This window comes from Dermochelys coriacea, chromosome 4, assembly GCF_009764565.3.
Source record: "Dermochelys coriacea isolate rDerCor1 chromosome 4, rDerCor1.pri.v4, whole genome shotgun sequence".
Classification (NCBI taxonomy): Eukaryota; Metazoa; Chordata; order Testudines; family Dermochelyidae; genus Dermochelys; species Dermochelys coriacea.
In genome coordinates, this window is record NC_050071.1 from 119590614 (window position 1) to 119606511 (window position 15898).

At 42.8% G+C, this 15898-nt stretch overlaps 1 protein-coding gene across 5 annotated transcripts in view; it reads right to left on the reverse strand.

The window, feature by feature from the left end:
* The window catches only part of EVC2 (EvC ciliary complex subunit 2), a 174133-nt gene that overhangs the window by 80819 nt on the left and 77416 nt on the right, over nucleotides 1-15898 (reverse strand). For 3 of the 5 annotated variants that reach the window (XM_038399535.2, XM_038399538.2, XM_038399533.2), the window contains exon 10: nucleotides 4014-4347. In XM_038399535.2, the coding sequence (XP_038255463.1) occupies nucleotides 4014-4347 (334 nt within the window). The remainder of the gene's footprint in view (nucleotides 1-4013; nucleotides 4348-15898) is intronic. The other 2 variants (XM_038399537.2, XM_038399536.2) reach the window with 1 other exon arrangement.

The window sequence follows — 15898 nt, forward strand, 5'->3', positions numbered from 1 at the left end:
TGTTTTTATGGGGTCGCCAGGACAGGTGTTAGACTTGCTGGGGCCCGGGGCCGAAGCCCGAGCCCCATCACCTGGGGCTGAAGCTGAAACCCAATGGTGTCACCCCTGGGCAGCATGGCTCAGGTTACATGCTTCCTGCCTGAGGCTGAAGCTCTTGGGCTTTTGCTTTGGCCCTCCCTCCCCCGCTCACCTGGGGCAGTGGGGCTTGGCCTTTGGGCCCCCCTATCCGGGGCGGCAAGCTCAGGCTTCGGTCCCCATTCCTGGGGTTGTGTAGTAATTTTTGTTGTCAGAAGGGGGTCACGATGCAATGAAGTTTGAGAACCCTTGATCTAGATACAAGGTAGCTATAATACATAATAAAACATTAATATGCATTTTGAATAAATCTGTTGTTTGGGGTAAAGCTTCATATAGATGTATGGGACAGAGAAAGCATCAGCAGTACACGAGTCCCTTTCTGTTCATTAGTCAGATACGTAACTCTGGTATTCGCATTTCTGAAAAATAAAGACGCTTAGCTTTTGCTTGTGCCTTATTAGCAATGTAAAGACATCTCCAAAGCTTACAACACAAATGTTGTCAAAAGAAAAGAAGTACTTGTGGCACCTTAGAGACTAACAAATTTATTTGAGCATAAGCTTTCATGAGCTACAGCTCACTTCATCGGATGCATTGTTAGTCTCTAAGTTGCCACAAGTACTCCTTTTCTTTTTGCAAATACAGACTAACACGGCTGCTACTCTGAAAGTTGTCAAAAGAATCAAACTTTCTCACAGTAATTTGTTGGGTGAAAATGAACAAATGATAGCTTACTTTTCAATCCAAATTAGTTATAGATTTAAACACACACATTTTTGGCTCGATGTAATGGCACAAAAAAAGAAAAAATTCTCTGCTTGTACCCCTTTGTGGTCCTGGAATAGCAATGGAATCCACTGGCATGGACCACTGCACAGATTTCAGTGCAGATGCCATTGAAATCACTGGTACTTGGAAGAGATGCTGTGGTCTGTTCTTTTAGAGCCCATTCAGAATCAGGCCAATCTTTCTAAAATAAGAAATCCTGGTAGATGTAGTGGAATATATCTGATGCTCCTTGTACACTTGTTAAAAAGTAGAAAAACTTAAAAAGTTAATTAGAGAGCAACTGTTCAATTAAGATTTGAATGACAACTAAACAGGTTGACAAGGTGGATGAGATATCTTTTACTGGACCAACTTCTGTTGGTGAGAGAGAAAAGCTTTCCAGCCACACACAGCTCTTCTTTGGGTGTGGGAAACACTCAAGAGTGTCACAGCTAAATACAAGGTGGAATAGATTGTTTAACATAAATAGTTAACACATCTTTCAAGGGACCATTCAAAGAAACGTGCATCTCATCCAGTGGACTAAATGCTCCAATAATAATTATGTGGGTGAAACCAGACAACCACTACTCTCTCCAGCGAACTCACACAGGAAAATGATAGAAGTCAAAAACACAATATCACCTGTGGTGAACACTTTTCACAAAACAATCACTCGATATCTGACATCTCAGTTCTCATTCTCAAAGGAAATCTGCACACCTTCAAAGGACAACTTTGGGAGCTTAAATTCATAACTTTGTTAGATACTAACAAAGATGGATTGAATAGGGACACTGGATTTATGGCATATTACAACAATCTATAACCCATTAACAACCTCCCACCCCCCAGGGTGACCAGACAGCAAATGTGAAAAATCGGAAAAGGGGTGTGTGTGGGGGGGGAAATAGGAGCCTATATAAGAAAAAGACCCAAAAATCAAGACTGTCACTATAAAATCCGGATATCTGGTCACCCTACTCCGCACTCCCCAGCTGCTTTTTTTCCTCCCTCTCTTCTTCTGACTGGAGGGCTGTTAATGGGTCACTTCACCTTGAATAATTCCTTGAAATATGTGTTAACTACTTATCCTAAACAATCTGTTCCACCTTGTATTTAGCTGTGACATTCTAAGTACCTTTCCCAGGCCTGAATAAGAGCTGTGTGTAAACTGGAAAGCTTGTTTCTCTGACCCGCAGAAGTTGGCCCAATAAAAGATATTACCTTACCTACCTTGTCTCTCTAATATCCTGGGCCTAACATGGCTACAACAACCCTGAATATAACTAAATAATTGAAACATGCAGTTACCTGCTTAAATGTATGACTCAACCTTCAGAACTGCCCAGGTTTCCTGCCCCGCACAGTTTGTCATTAAAGTACAAAATAGTTTTGGATATTAAGAGCCTTTGTTTAGACAAGCAAAACCCCAGTACCAAAACATTGTAACCCAGAGACATCTTTGTGAAAATGTGCCCCCGTTAAAATCAATGATTACATTCTGGTGAGAACATTTCATTGTCTGAATTTCCCAATCAATAAAAATATGCACCAGATAAAAAAGGAAATGGGGACGCCCTTTAAGAGCCACATCTGAGAGTTCAGTTCAGAAATTACTAGTGGCTGCTCTGGGAGATACTCATGCCTCAGCCAAGAATACACATCAGAAATAAAATCCAAGGCCTGCTTCCTCCCATGCCCATGGAATAATAGGAAAATGGGGGTTTTAGAGTAGGATTCTCATAAGCACTCAACACGGGCCTCACTCTGCTCCCAGCAGTTAAGCCAAGCTGAGCACTTCTGAAAAACACCACCCTTAGATTTTTAGCCATCTTCTGCACCCAGAGACAAACTTACTGTGTGAGAGAGAGAACAGAAGGAGGGCTAATCCCATCCAACTAACCCCATGTTTCCTATCTTAGTTAAGGTCTATATTGGCACACCAACCTTCTCCCTTCTGCATCTGGTGTCTCACCCACATTTCTCCACTTTGGATTGCTTCATTTTATTCCCCTGCAATGCCACTTTCCTCCACATTCCAGAGGAAAAGTAAATGACATGAAATATAGTATCTCTAAAGCTAGTAAAGATTCTTTCATAGATTTTAGTCCACTTCTCTCTGCTTCTATGAGTGCAAAGAGCACAACAATTGAGGGGGGCGGGGAGGAGAGGGAAGAAGGAGATAAGTGGATCAGCACAAGAACTGAAGGGTCTGGCTTTGAATTCTTCCCCAGCCCCTATCCTTAAGCCAGGATCTTTTAGTGGCTCCCATCACTTGGGACTTCTAAAACCAAACTGGACAAAGCACTAGAAAAGGTACAATGCTGGAAAGGTAGCTGGAGCAGCTTCAATGAGAGGCATGGCCAGCAAATTTCAGCTGAGTCCTTCTACCTACTAGTGTAAATATGTCAAAATAACAAGCAAATCCTCCCAAGAGTCACAGCTCATATACTTATTTGTTCCTATGGAAGAGTTCAACAGGTCTGCACCACCCTGCATCCTCATACAATACTCCTCCATCCAATAGGCCTTGCATCAAATCCTTTCCCACCAACCCCTGTACACTGCTATTATCTTTGGTGGGTCATTTTTATCAAAGTAACCATTTCTGCAAAAAATCAGTTTTATTAATTACCATAAAAGCACTAAACAACAACAAGTACACTGCATTCAAATAAAACATGATTTTTTTTTGGTAGCATATGCAAGCATGTGACAAAGAATTTAAGACACTGTGGTGGAAGTTTTCACATCTTGGTCTGTGGGAATATGTTCCTGATATGAATTATTTTATCTCTACAACTCACTGGAAAATGGGAAGCTTGAACAGCAGCAACATTACATTCAATACATAAGAATACACGTTCATGCAGGAAGTGCAGCACCAGTGGCAAATAATGAACTGTGTTGGTTACTCCTTCTGAGCCATCTTCTTAATCGAAGTTATGAGGTTTGACAAATATGAAACAATAATTTGGGAGTTTTCTTTTTTACGTTAACAGGGGTGAAATGTACAAAGACTACTGGAATTCTCACTAGGTAGCTGCACTAGCAAGAAAACAAAAACAGTGTGGCCATTACAGTCTAAAAGAGAAACCACAGGAAAAATAACATGGAATAATAGGAAAATGGTAAACATACAAATTGTTATGTTATTTTCATACCTGATTTACCTTCTCATTCAGTCGCTTAATTAATTCTTCAGCCTCATCATTTGCAGCTCTCTCTCGTTGGTGCTGAACCTCCATTTCTTTCCTAGTCTCTAGATTACATTCGGCAGTTAAAGCCACCATCTTCCTTGTATACTCCTCCTGAACTTCATTCTCCATTGCAAAAAATTGTTTTTTGAAAATTGAACCCATCCTTTTCTCCACATTAGGAGAGAGATTGTGTCTGAAAACCATGTTCTTCATCAACATGGCAATCACCTCTTTGCACATCTGAATTCGATATGCTTCCAGATCAGCATCTGCACGAGTCAGGTTTGCTACCTCCAAGCTGTAAAATATAATTAGGAGTGCTTAGGGCTTCCAATGACACACAATTTCCATCACCAAAAAAAGTTAACTAGCCCCGTTAGATTTTATACTACTGAATGGCATTCAGATCAGAGCAGGAAGATCACACAGTATTAGTCTAATAATAATAACACAAATTTGTCAGAGTGAGTCAATTTCAATAGTGTATCTTTAATGGAATCTGACTATTTTTAGGTTTCAGAGTAGCAGCTGTGTTAGTCTGTATCCGCAAAAAGAACAGGAGTACTTGTGGCACCTTAGAGACTAACAAATTTATCTGAGCATAAGCTTTCGTGGGCTACAGCCCACTTCATCGGTTGCACAGAATGGACCATATAGTAAGAATATATATATATGTACACATACAGATAAGTTGCCATACAAACTGTGAGAGGCTAATTAGTTAAGATGAGCTATTATCAGCAGGAGAAAAAACTTTTGCAGTGATAATAAAGATAGCCTATTTAGACAAAAAGAAAAGGAGTACTTGTGGCACCTTAGAGACTAACAAATTTATTAGAGCATAAGCTTTCGTGAGCTACAGCTCACTTCATCGGATGCATTTGGTGGAAAAAACAGAGGAGAGATTTATATACACACACACAGAGAACATGAAACAATGGGTTTATCATACACACTGTAAGGAGAGTGATCACTTAAGATAAGCCATCACCCACAGCAGGGGGGGGAAGGGAGGAAAACCTTCCATGGTGACAAGCAGGTAGGCTAATTCCAGCAGTTAACAAGAATATCAGAGGAACAGTGGGGGGTGGGGTGGGGGGGAGAAATACCATGGGGAAATAGTTTTACTTTGTGTAATGACTCATCCATTCCCAGTCTCTATTCAAGCCTAAGTTAATTGGATCCAGTTTGCAAATTAATTCCAATTCAGCAGTCTCTCCTTGGAGTCTGTTTTTGAAGCTTTTTTGTTGAAGTATAGCCACTCTTAGGTCTGTGATCGAGTGACCAGAGAGATTGAAGTGTTCTCCAACTGGTTTTTGAATGTTATAATTCTTGACGTCTGATTCGTGTCCATTCATTCTTTTACGTAGAGACTGTCCAGTTTGGCCAATGTACATGGCAGAGGGGCATTGCTGGCACATTATGGCATATATCACATTGGTAGATGCGCAGGTGAACGAGCCTCTGATAGTGTGGCTGATGTGATTAGGCCCTATGATGGTATCCCCTGAATAGATATGTGGACAGAGTTGGCAACGGGCTTTGTTGCAAGGATAGGTTCCTGGGTTAGTGGTTCTGTTGTGTGGTGTGTGGTTGCTGGTGAGTATTTGCTTCAGATTGGGGGGCTGTCTGTAAGCAAGGACTGGTCTATCTCCCAAGATCTGAGAGAGCGATGGCTCGTCCTTCAGGATAGGTTGTAGATCCTTGATGATGCGTTGGAGAGGTTTTAGTTGGGGGCTGAAGGTGATGGCTAGTGGCGTTCTGTTGTTTTCTTTGTTGGGCCTGTCCTGTAGTAGGTGACTTCTGGGTACTCTTCTGGCTCTGTCAATCTCTTTCTTCACTTCAGCAGGTGGGTATTGTAGTTGTAGGAATGCATGATAGAGATCTTGTAGGTGTTTGTCTCTGTCTGAGGGGTTGGAGCAAATGCGGTTATATCGTAGCGCTTGGCTGTAGACAATGGATCGAGTGGTATGATCTGGATGAAAGCTAGAGGCATGTAGGTAGGAATAGCGGTCAGTAGGTTTCCGATATAGGGTGGTGTTTATGTGACCATCGCTTATTAGCACCGTAGTGTCCAGGAAGTGGATCTCTTGTGTGGACTGGTCCAGGCTGAGGTTGATGGTGGGATGGAAATTGTTGAAATCATGGTGGAATTCCTCAAGAGCTTCTTTTCCATGGGTCCAGATGATGAAGATGTCATCAATGTAGCGCAAGTAGAGTAGGGGCATTAGGGGACGAGAGCTGAGGAAGCGTTGTTCTAAGTCAGCCATAAAAATGTTGGCATACTGTGGGGCCATGCGGGTACCCATCGCAGTGCCGCTGATTTGAAGGTATACATTGTCACCAAATGTGAAATAGTTATGGGTCAGGACCAAGTCACAAAGTTCTGCCACCAGGTTAGCCGTGACAGTATCGGGGATACTGTTCCTGACGGCTTGTAGTCCATCTTTGTGTGGAATGTTGGTGTAGAGGGCTTCTACATCCATAGTGGCTAGGATGGTGTTTTTAGGAAGATCACCAATGGACTGTTCACCTGCGCATCTACCAATGTGATATATGCCATCATGTGCCAGCAATGCCCCTCTGCCATGTACATTGGCCAAACTGGACAGTCTCTACGTAAAAGAATGAATGGACACAAATCAGACGTCAAGAATTATAACATTCAAAAACCAGTTGGAGAACACTTCAATCTCTCTGGTCACTCGATCACAGACCTAAGAGTGGCTATACTTCAACAAAAAAGCTTCAAAAACAGACTCCAAGGAGAGACTGCTGAATTGGAATTAATTTGCAAACTGGATACAATTAACTTAGGCTTGAATAGAGACTGGGAATGGATGAGTCATTACACAAAGTAAAACTATTTCCCCATGGTATTTCTCCCCCCCACCCCACCCCCCACTGTTCCTCTGATATTCTTGTTAACTGCTGGAATTAGCCTACCTGCTTGTCACCATGGAAGGTTTTCCTCCTTTCCCCCCCCTGCTGTGGGTGATGGCTTATCTTAAGTGATCACTCTCCTTACAGTGTGTATGATAAACCCATTGTTTCATGTTCTCTGTGTGTGTGTATATAAATCTCTCCTCTGTTTTTTCCACCAAATGCATCCGATGAAGTGAGCTGTAGCTCACGAAAGCTTATGCTCTAATAAATTTGTTAGTCTCTAAGGTGCCACAAGTACTCCTTTTCTTTTTGCGAATACAGACTAACAGGGCTGCTACTCTGAAACCTATTTAGACAGTTGACAAGGTGTGAGGATACTTAGGGAAATAGATTCAATATGTGTAATGACCCAGTCACTCCGAGTCTCTATTCAAACCCAAGTTAATGGTATCTAGTCTGCATATTAATTCAAGCTCAGCAGTTTCTCGTTGGAGTCTGTTTTTGAAGCTTTTCTGTTGCAAAATTGCCACCCTTAAATCTTTTACTGAGTGGCCAGAGAGGCTGAAGTGTTCTCCTACTGGTTTTTGAATGTTATGATTCCTGATGTCAGATTTGTGTCCATTTATTCTTTTGTGTAGAGACTGTCTGGTTTGGCCAAAGTACATGGCAGAGGGGCATTGCTGGCATATGATGGCATATATCACATTGGTAGATGTGCAGGTTAACGAGCCCCTGATGGCGTGGCTAATGTGATTAGGTCCTATGATGGTGTCACTTGAGTAACTATGTGGACAGAGTTGGCATGGGGCTTTGTTGCAAGGAGAGATTTCTGGGTTAGTATTTTTGTTGTGTGGTGTGTGGTTGCTGGAGAGTATTTGCTTCAGGTTGGGGGGCTGTCTGTAAGTGAGGACTGGCCTGTCTCCCAAGATCTGTGAGAGCGAGGGATCATTTTTCAAGATAGGTTGTAAATCTTTGATGATGCACTGGAGAGGTTTTAGTTGGGGGCTGAAGGTGACGGCTAGTGGCGTTCTGTTATTTTCTTTGTTGGGCCTGTCCTGTAGTAGGTGACTTCTGTACTTAGACAGTACCCATATCTCTCAGATTAAAATAAACAAAAACATCCTACAAATGAATGCTGTGAGGAGAAATACAGTCCTATCAGATCAAATATTTTAGTGAGTGTAAGCTGCACAGACTTTATGAAATGATTCCAAACTCACTATCCACCCACAGTAATACAGGTCTTGCCTGAAGTATTTACACTCCTCTGAAAGCACCACAGGAAAACAAAAAGCATGTGTTTTGATTAGTTGTTGATAAAACAAATTAATATAGCCATTATCTCTTTCACATGGAAATGAATCTAGTTCCAGAAAAGAGATTAGCAACACAAAGAAAAATAATATTTTCTACAAAAGGCCAACAGGCAATAAATATCATGCAGCATGTGAAGAGCCACTCATTTGTCACTAGAGTTAATTAATTCAGAAGGACAATTATCTTTTACAGAATATTTCTTTTCTAAATTCCCTGTCTCTGCCATTCCTGCACTAGTTGTAAGTCAATTCAGTATTAGAGAAATGGATTTCTTGCCCTTGCATGCACTTTGCATGAAAAGATAGCACTGCATGCTTTTGCATACAGACTATAAAAGTAGATTTTAATATACTATCACTTCTACGTGTTTGACAATGTAAGTCTTGAACACATATTTGCAGCTTAAATCTGGTTAAGTGTGACTGATATAAAAATTAAACCAAAATGAAAATAAAATGCATTACACATAATAAATATTTTTTCCAGTTATGGCAAATTACTGGTTTGATTGGTTCTTCAAGGTAAATCTCTGATAAGTTTCAAATGAGACAGCAAAGGCCCTGGAAAAGTTTGCAACATGTTTACCGTAATAATAAAATGCAGCTGTTTTACCTTAAGGAGCCTAAATATTAAATCCTACAAATTGTTCAGTTTCTTTCTCAAGCAATTCTTCATTTTTAAATTAAAAAAAAGAAGAAGTTTTTTTGGGAAACGTAGTTGATCAACAGGACTGGACAGCAAGTTCCTCCATTTATCCACTGAACAGGTACAGAATTGGCAGTGACAATGATGGTTTTTAAATCCCATACCACCAACTATGTCTCAACTGAAGGGAAGGGGCTATTTAAGCTCTATAACATTCAGTCCTTGGTCTCTTTGCAAATACTACAGTCAGTTGTACAACCAGTGCACACCAATCCCCATGGAATTAGATAATGCCAATGACCTTATTTCATTCATATATTCAGATATCAAACATGTTTAACTCTCCAAATATGGTTTCTTACTCTCCATAGGATTCTGTAGAAACAACAGGTTTGCAATACACACACACACACACACACACACAAATGTTTTTGTGCGTACGTGAATCCCCCTCGCCACTCCCCCAACTCAAAAAATAAAATTATGTTAAAAGAGTATTACAGTTACAAAGTCAAGCACTCGAAAGTTAGGAAATACTGAAATTAAGGATGCTTGTGCAATAGTTTGTGATCATGTAATTAAAGACTGTACAAAATGCATATATACAAGGGGGTTGAATTATCTCCCTGCTCTGAATTCTGGCACTCAGGGCCACCGCATTAGGTGGCTGCTGAGAGAAGCAACTGTATGAACAGTTCTGGTCCAGCCCCTGCAGCCCCAGGACGAAGCATGATCAGTTGCTCGGTGGGGTTGATACATATGCAGTCTAGTCAGTACACAGGAGCTATGAGGGGATGGAGCACGCTCGGTGTAGATGGAATCTTCAGACAATTTAGCTGCCAAACTCTAATAAAGGCATGTCCTCACTTGCAGAGGTAGAGCGCTAGGAGTTAAACCTGCCTTTGGAGACCGCAGCAGGGAAAACGCTGTCGTGTGTTTTCACTGTCAGCTGCAAGCACACTGGCATGGCCACATTAGCAGCTCTTGCAATGCCACAAAGAGCAGTGCATTGTGGTAGCTATCCCAGTGTGCAAGTGGCTGCAACGTACTTTTCAAATGGGGGTGAGAGGGTGGAGTGTGACAGGGAGTGTGTTGTGTGTATGTGGGGGGGAGAGAGAGTAGGTTTTTGGGGAGCTGAGAGCGTGTCAGCATGCTGTCTTCTAAGTTCAGACAGCAGCAGACCTCCCCGTCCCCCCCACACACACTCACAACAGCAGCATTCCACACTAATGGCTTGCTTTGTCCCGGAGCAAGTAAGCATGCTGGCTGTCAGAAACAGAGCTTTGAAAGGGCATATCTGCATTCCTGTAGCCGATTTCAAAACAATGAGAAGAGTGGCCACTTGACTTCAGGGGATTATGGGACGTTTCCAGAGGCCAATCACAGCGCAGGAATGCAACACCTCGTTCATACTGATGCCCGGGCGTTTCAGCTGGGGCGCAGCAAGCTTTATGCTTCTCGTGGAGGTGGATTACCAGGAGCGCTCCAGCTGCAGAGTCCAGGAGCTCTACGTGCTTTGCCAGTGTGGACCCATCAGGAGTTAGGGCACCCAGGGCTGCTTTAATGCACTCTAACTTGCAAGTGTAGCCAAGCCTTAAGTCTTCACTGAACACGTGCAAACAGATTTTTAGATGTTCATAATTTGGCCAAAATTGGGCACATTTTCACAGGGACAGCAAAAAGCAAATTCTTGACACAAAGGACATTTCTCTGCCAAATTTCAAGTCCATGCTCCAAAGCAGTGGCTCTCAACCTTTCCAGACTACTGTACTCTCTTCAGGAGTCTGATTTGTCCCAATTTTTACCTCACTTAAAAACTATCTGCTTACAAAATCAGACATAAAAACACAGAAGTCGCACAGTACATTATTACTGAAAAGTTCCTTACTTCCTCATTTTTACCATATAATTATAAAATAAATCAATTGGAATATAAATATTTACTTACATTTCAGAGTATTTTATATATCATAAATAAGTCATTGTCTGTATGAAATTTTAGTTTGTACTTTAGTTTTTATGTAGCCTGTTGTAAAACTGGGCAAATACCTACATGAGTTGATGTAGCCCCTGGAAGACCTCTGCGTTCACCCAGAGGTACGTGTACCTCTGGTTGAGAACCACTGCTCCAAAGCATGGGGGGGCACGTAAGCTTCTCAATAAAATGGTTATGCAATTTTTTTTTTAACATAGACGAAACAAATATTTTTCTCTAGCATCATTCTTGGAAAAGAGGAAGCCACTTTTGCTGAAGTTTTCCAAACAAATTCAGCCTTGGGCAGAATTCCAGCATGAAAAATTTCAGCCCAAAAATAGTTACAGTTTGGCAAAGTTATACAACCCCGTTTTCAGATGCTTCTAATAGGATGCATCAAGCAACCTCAGCTATAGGTATCGCTATGTGAGCCACCTAAAATATATTTGATTTCTCTTGAAAATACAGCAGAAAATAGGTAATTCCCACAACGTATATTTCACGCTTCAAATCTACTGGACAGATTATAACTACTTAAAGGTCAAGCTAACTTGACCAAGGCTATGAATGCCACATTAGGTTCTATTATAACCTGCGATCAAAAAAAATCCCCAGTAAGGAAATTAAATTTAAAATATCCATACAGTTAACCCATTATTAGTTCTTTATCTGCTCAAAAGCGATGAGCTTGTCACATATACATTTCATTTCTAGCCATTTCTCATCCTATTTCTATCATCAGAGGGGTACAGTGCAGCCAAGACCAACCCTTTACCTTGCCCCCACACTCCTGGTATATTTGCAGCGGTGGTGAATTGGTTGTCATACAAATGTACAGCTGCAGGGCTGTAAACTCTCCATATCTCCTACTGCTCTCTCTTCATTACCGTTTTCAGTATTCTTCTAAGGTGACACAAAACAAGCCCTACACTCACTGGCTAGTGAGATCTGACAAGAGTACACCCCAATGAGGTCTGGCTGCAGGTATATTATTCTCACAGTAACTTTAACTGACCTCTTGTGCATTACCACAAGATTTTTCACTGTGTGAATGCTTTCAAGATTCTTTGTAATACACACATGCAAGAGGGTTGCATTAAGGTCACTCTATGAAATTTATCTCTAAAGTGCACAGATTTCATGTGACTAAATCTCAGGGTAACACTGTAGTATTTCCCCTTTGCTAAGCAGATTTTGGGGCCTTCCAGGTCAGTTTCCCATTTGAAGCAGAAATTGGTGAGCCAAAGTGAGGGTTTTTTCTTAGTGTAATTTGAATATTTACAAACTATACACAAGTCCTGTTTCCTCCAACAGAAGTGGCCACAAACTACATGTTTGCAGAGACACAAGCTAAGATATTACAGGTCAATCATAAACTGACAGCTGAGCTTCTGTCTCTTTTGGAGTCTCCTGAAATCCCTCCTCTTCTTCAATACATTATTCCACATCTCTCTCTTAGCCTCTGGGCTTTCCATCTGGAAATCCATTTAGCCCAAACCTGCTCACTTAGAACCACATGGCTTCAAAACAGAAGCATTGTGTCAACTCTTCATTTGTGCAGCTGCTTTGCAATCCGAAGAAACCACAGAAAAGATCAGACTTCCCAGACAATGGGTGCTTTACCCCTTGATGACTGCCTGTGCAATGAGTTTCACCTTCATCTACATCAACTCATAACATGCATTGTATTTGTACTTTTCTTCATAGCAATATGAATTTAAGAATTTTTTTCCATATGATTGTAAGTAACATCAGTACAAATTGCAACTGAACTAGTAGAAGACAGCAAATATAAACAGGTTTTCAATATCCAAAACATTCACAGACAGCAAAATCTGTGGATCCACACTTTAACAGAGAATGATTAATGCAAGAGAATCAGACAGTCTAGAGAACCCTGAAATAGCCTGAAAGCTCACTCTTCAGATACAGAGTCACCCATCCACCACTCACTCTGCTTTCTAGTCCTTCCTACTCACTTAAGTGATACCCACAAGAAGTGAACAAAACCAAATGTTATAAAAAGTCCTCTAAGTTATTCCTCTCCATGCCTTAACAGGGCAACCTGTCCTCTTCTTTACTGTCTGGTTTTCTGGACAGGGACTGTTTTTAATTTGAGCTAGAATTTCACAGCCCCTTACTTGGTTGCAAAGGAGAGCAAGATTACTCCCCTCCTCAGCTGAATAAGGGCTGCTCACACTGTGATGCCAAAGGCAGGAGAGACAGCAGCAGTTGCTGGCCTGATGCTCCCCTTATGAACAAGTGGGTTGGAAGGAGGCTGAGATGCCCTAGGATAAGGAAGAGCCTTAGCTTTGCAACTCCCATCTCCACTCCCCAGGCAGAGCAGTTGGGCAGGCACACAGTGGAAGGGAAAAAGAAATGAGCTACTCCACAAAATGGAGCAAAGTAATTTATACTCCCCCCACATCGTCTGCTCTAACGGGGGGGGGGGTATCAAGGAATGAACTGAGCCACAACTCCTCCCTTGTCTCCTCCTGGGGTAACCCGGCCATACCATATCCCAGGGGTGGTCAAACCATAGCTCTTTTAAAGTTAAAGTGTGATTCCCGGAACCCCCCACACCTCACCATTTTCCACCTACCAGATGGAGGGTGGGGGGTTGGAACGCAGGGCTTTTGCCCTGCGGCAGGGCAGTGGTTTTCAAACTTTTTTTCTGGCGACCCAGTTGAAGAAAATTGTTGATGCGCATGACCCAATGGCGCTGGGGATGAGGGGTTTGGGGTGTGGAAGGGGGCTCTGGGCTGTGGCAGGGGGTTGAGGTGCGAGAAGGGGTCAGGGGTCTGGGCTGGGGGTGCAGACTCTGGGGTGGGGACAGTAATGAATGGTGTGAGGTGCAGGAAGGGGCTCCAGATTGGGTGGGGGGCTCAGGGTTAGAGCAGGGGTTACCCCAGGCGGCTCCCAGTCAGTGACACAGCAGGGGTACTAAGGCAGGCTTCCTGCCTGTCCTGGCACCGCGGACCGTGCTGTGTCCCAGAAGCAGCCAGCAGTCGGTCCGGCTCCTAGGCGGAGGCACACAAGCAGCTCCACATGGCTCTCGCCCGCAGGCACTGCCCCCCCCAGCTCCCATTGGTCAGTTCCTGGCCAATGGGAGTACAGAGCCAGAGTATGGGGCAGAGGCAGAGTATGGAGCCCCATGGCCCGCCCCACCGAGGAGCCGGACCAACTGCTGGCTGCTTCCAGGGTGCAGCGCAGTGTCGGAACAGGTAGAGACTAGCCTGCCTTAGCCAGATAGCACCTCCGAAGGGACTTTTAACAGCCCAGTCGGTGGTGCTGACCAGAGCCGTTTCGACCCAGTGCCTTACATTCTGCAACCCAGTACTGGGTGGCGACCTGCAGTTTGAAAACCACTGGGCTAGGGGCTTCCGCCAGAGATGACTGCTGCCTGCTATGAGTAGGGGGAGGGGGCACAATTTAAAGATTCGGCTCTTCCAATCGCTTGAGTCACATACCCCCAGGCAAATCCCCCCTTCTTACCCTCAGCGACCCCTCCCTTTAACTCCCAGGTGTTAGCTCTGCATGGAAAGACCTCTGCTGTAGCACCTTGGGGAGAGGCATCAGCAAAAGAAGCTAAAGTCCCGAGCCTGGGCAGGTGCCTCCCACGAGGCTGAAGCTCTGAGACACCCCCTCCCCACAACGCTGAAGTTCCGAGCCCTGGCAAGTGCCCCCCGGCTCTCCAACTTCTGAAGATTGTCATATGCAGCTCAGAGGGTCAGTAAGTCTGGCCACCCCATCATCTCTTTGCTCAGGACTGGGGACAAAAAGAACAATCTTTGTGTCTTGTACAGCAGGGAGCACGCTGTTAGCACCTAGCTACAATCCCTTAATAAGTAATAAGGCAAGTAGTTTCAGGTGAAGTCCCCCAAAAGACCAATGTTTACAACTGCTTGGATCATATGTGCCTTCACTTTGAGGTACATATTTCTTGAGAGAAAAAGTTCATAACCTGAGAGTCTGTGCATCTCTAGATCCAGGCAGGTGTAATAAAATGCTTTGTACTCTCTGTATTTTTCCTGCTCATCTTATTCATGTTTAAAAGGTCTCCCACCTCTTGCTGAAGCGAATTCACCATACCAAAAAATATGAAAGATAATGAAACACAATTGGCAGATGGAAATCTATTGATGAAAGAGATCAAAGTTCCAAATTTGGAAGTTCCAAAGTTCCAAATACTGGACAAATTGTGCAGTAAAGGACAGCAGAGAGATAGGTGACAGAAGGGGAAGGGAAATAGAAAAAGAGAAAAGATGTAAAGAAAAGGCTGCTGCAAATATCAAATCTACAGATTTTTTAACTCACTTGAATAGCCACAAGGTTTAAAGTGCTGCCAGAGAAGTACTGAGAGAGGAGAATCCCAGCTGTCAAACATGAAGAGGTAGAGAGTGGCTGAACATATGATGTTTTCAATAGCCCTGAGCCTCTAATGAAAGAAGAGAGCAAAGCAACCAGTGTCATGAAAGAACTGAGCATAAAGTGATAAAAAATGAAATCTTTCATTAACTATTAAAATAGTTGTAGGGAAAGGGGTGTTAATCAAAGCACATCACTCAAACTACAGACAGTACTGGATATACATAGGCTTTTGGGAGATATAATTTTGGGAGAAAGAACACATTTATAGATGTCAAATGTGATGCCTTTAAAAAAAGACAAATGAATTTATTTCCTTGTGACATGCATTTTAAAAAAATTTCTGTGTGAATCCAGAGCTCATGAAGATGAGGAACTCTAGTGGCATTGGCTTCAAAAGGCTAGAGGGAGGCAAGCTCTGTACAAGTTTTCCCCACACAACATTTTCTCACTAAGATGAGACCAACCTTATTTTCAGTAGACATTCATGTCTAGCTGTGGAAGACTAGTGAGTGATTAGTATTTGCATTACAATAACACCCAATGATGAGAGGTGTGTACACACTCACATAGCAAGAGACAGTCCCAGCCCCGGACATTCTGAGGAGATGAATGTGACTTGCCTTGCTCCCCTCCCAGAAGTGCATAAGGCAATTCC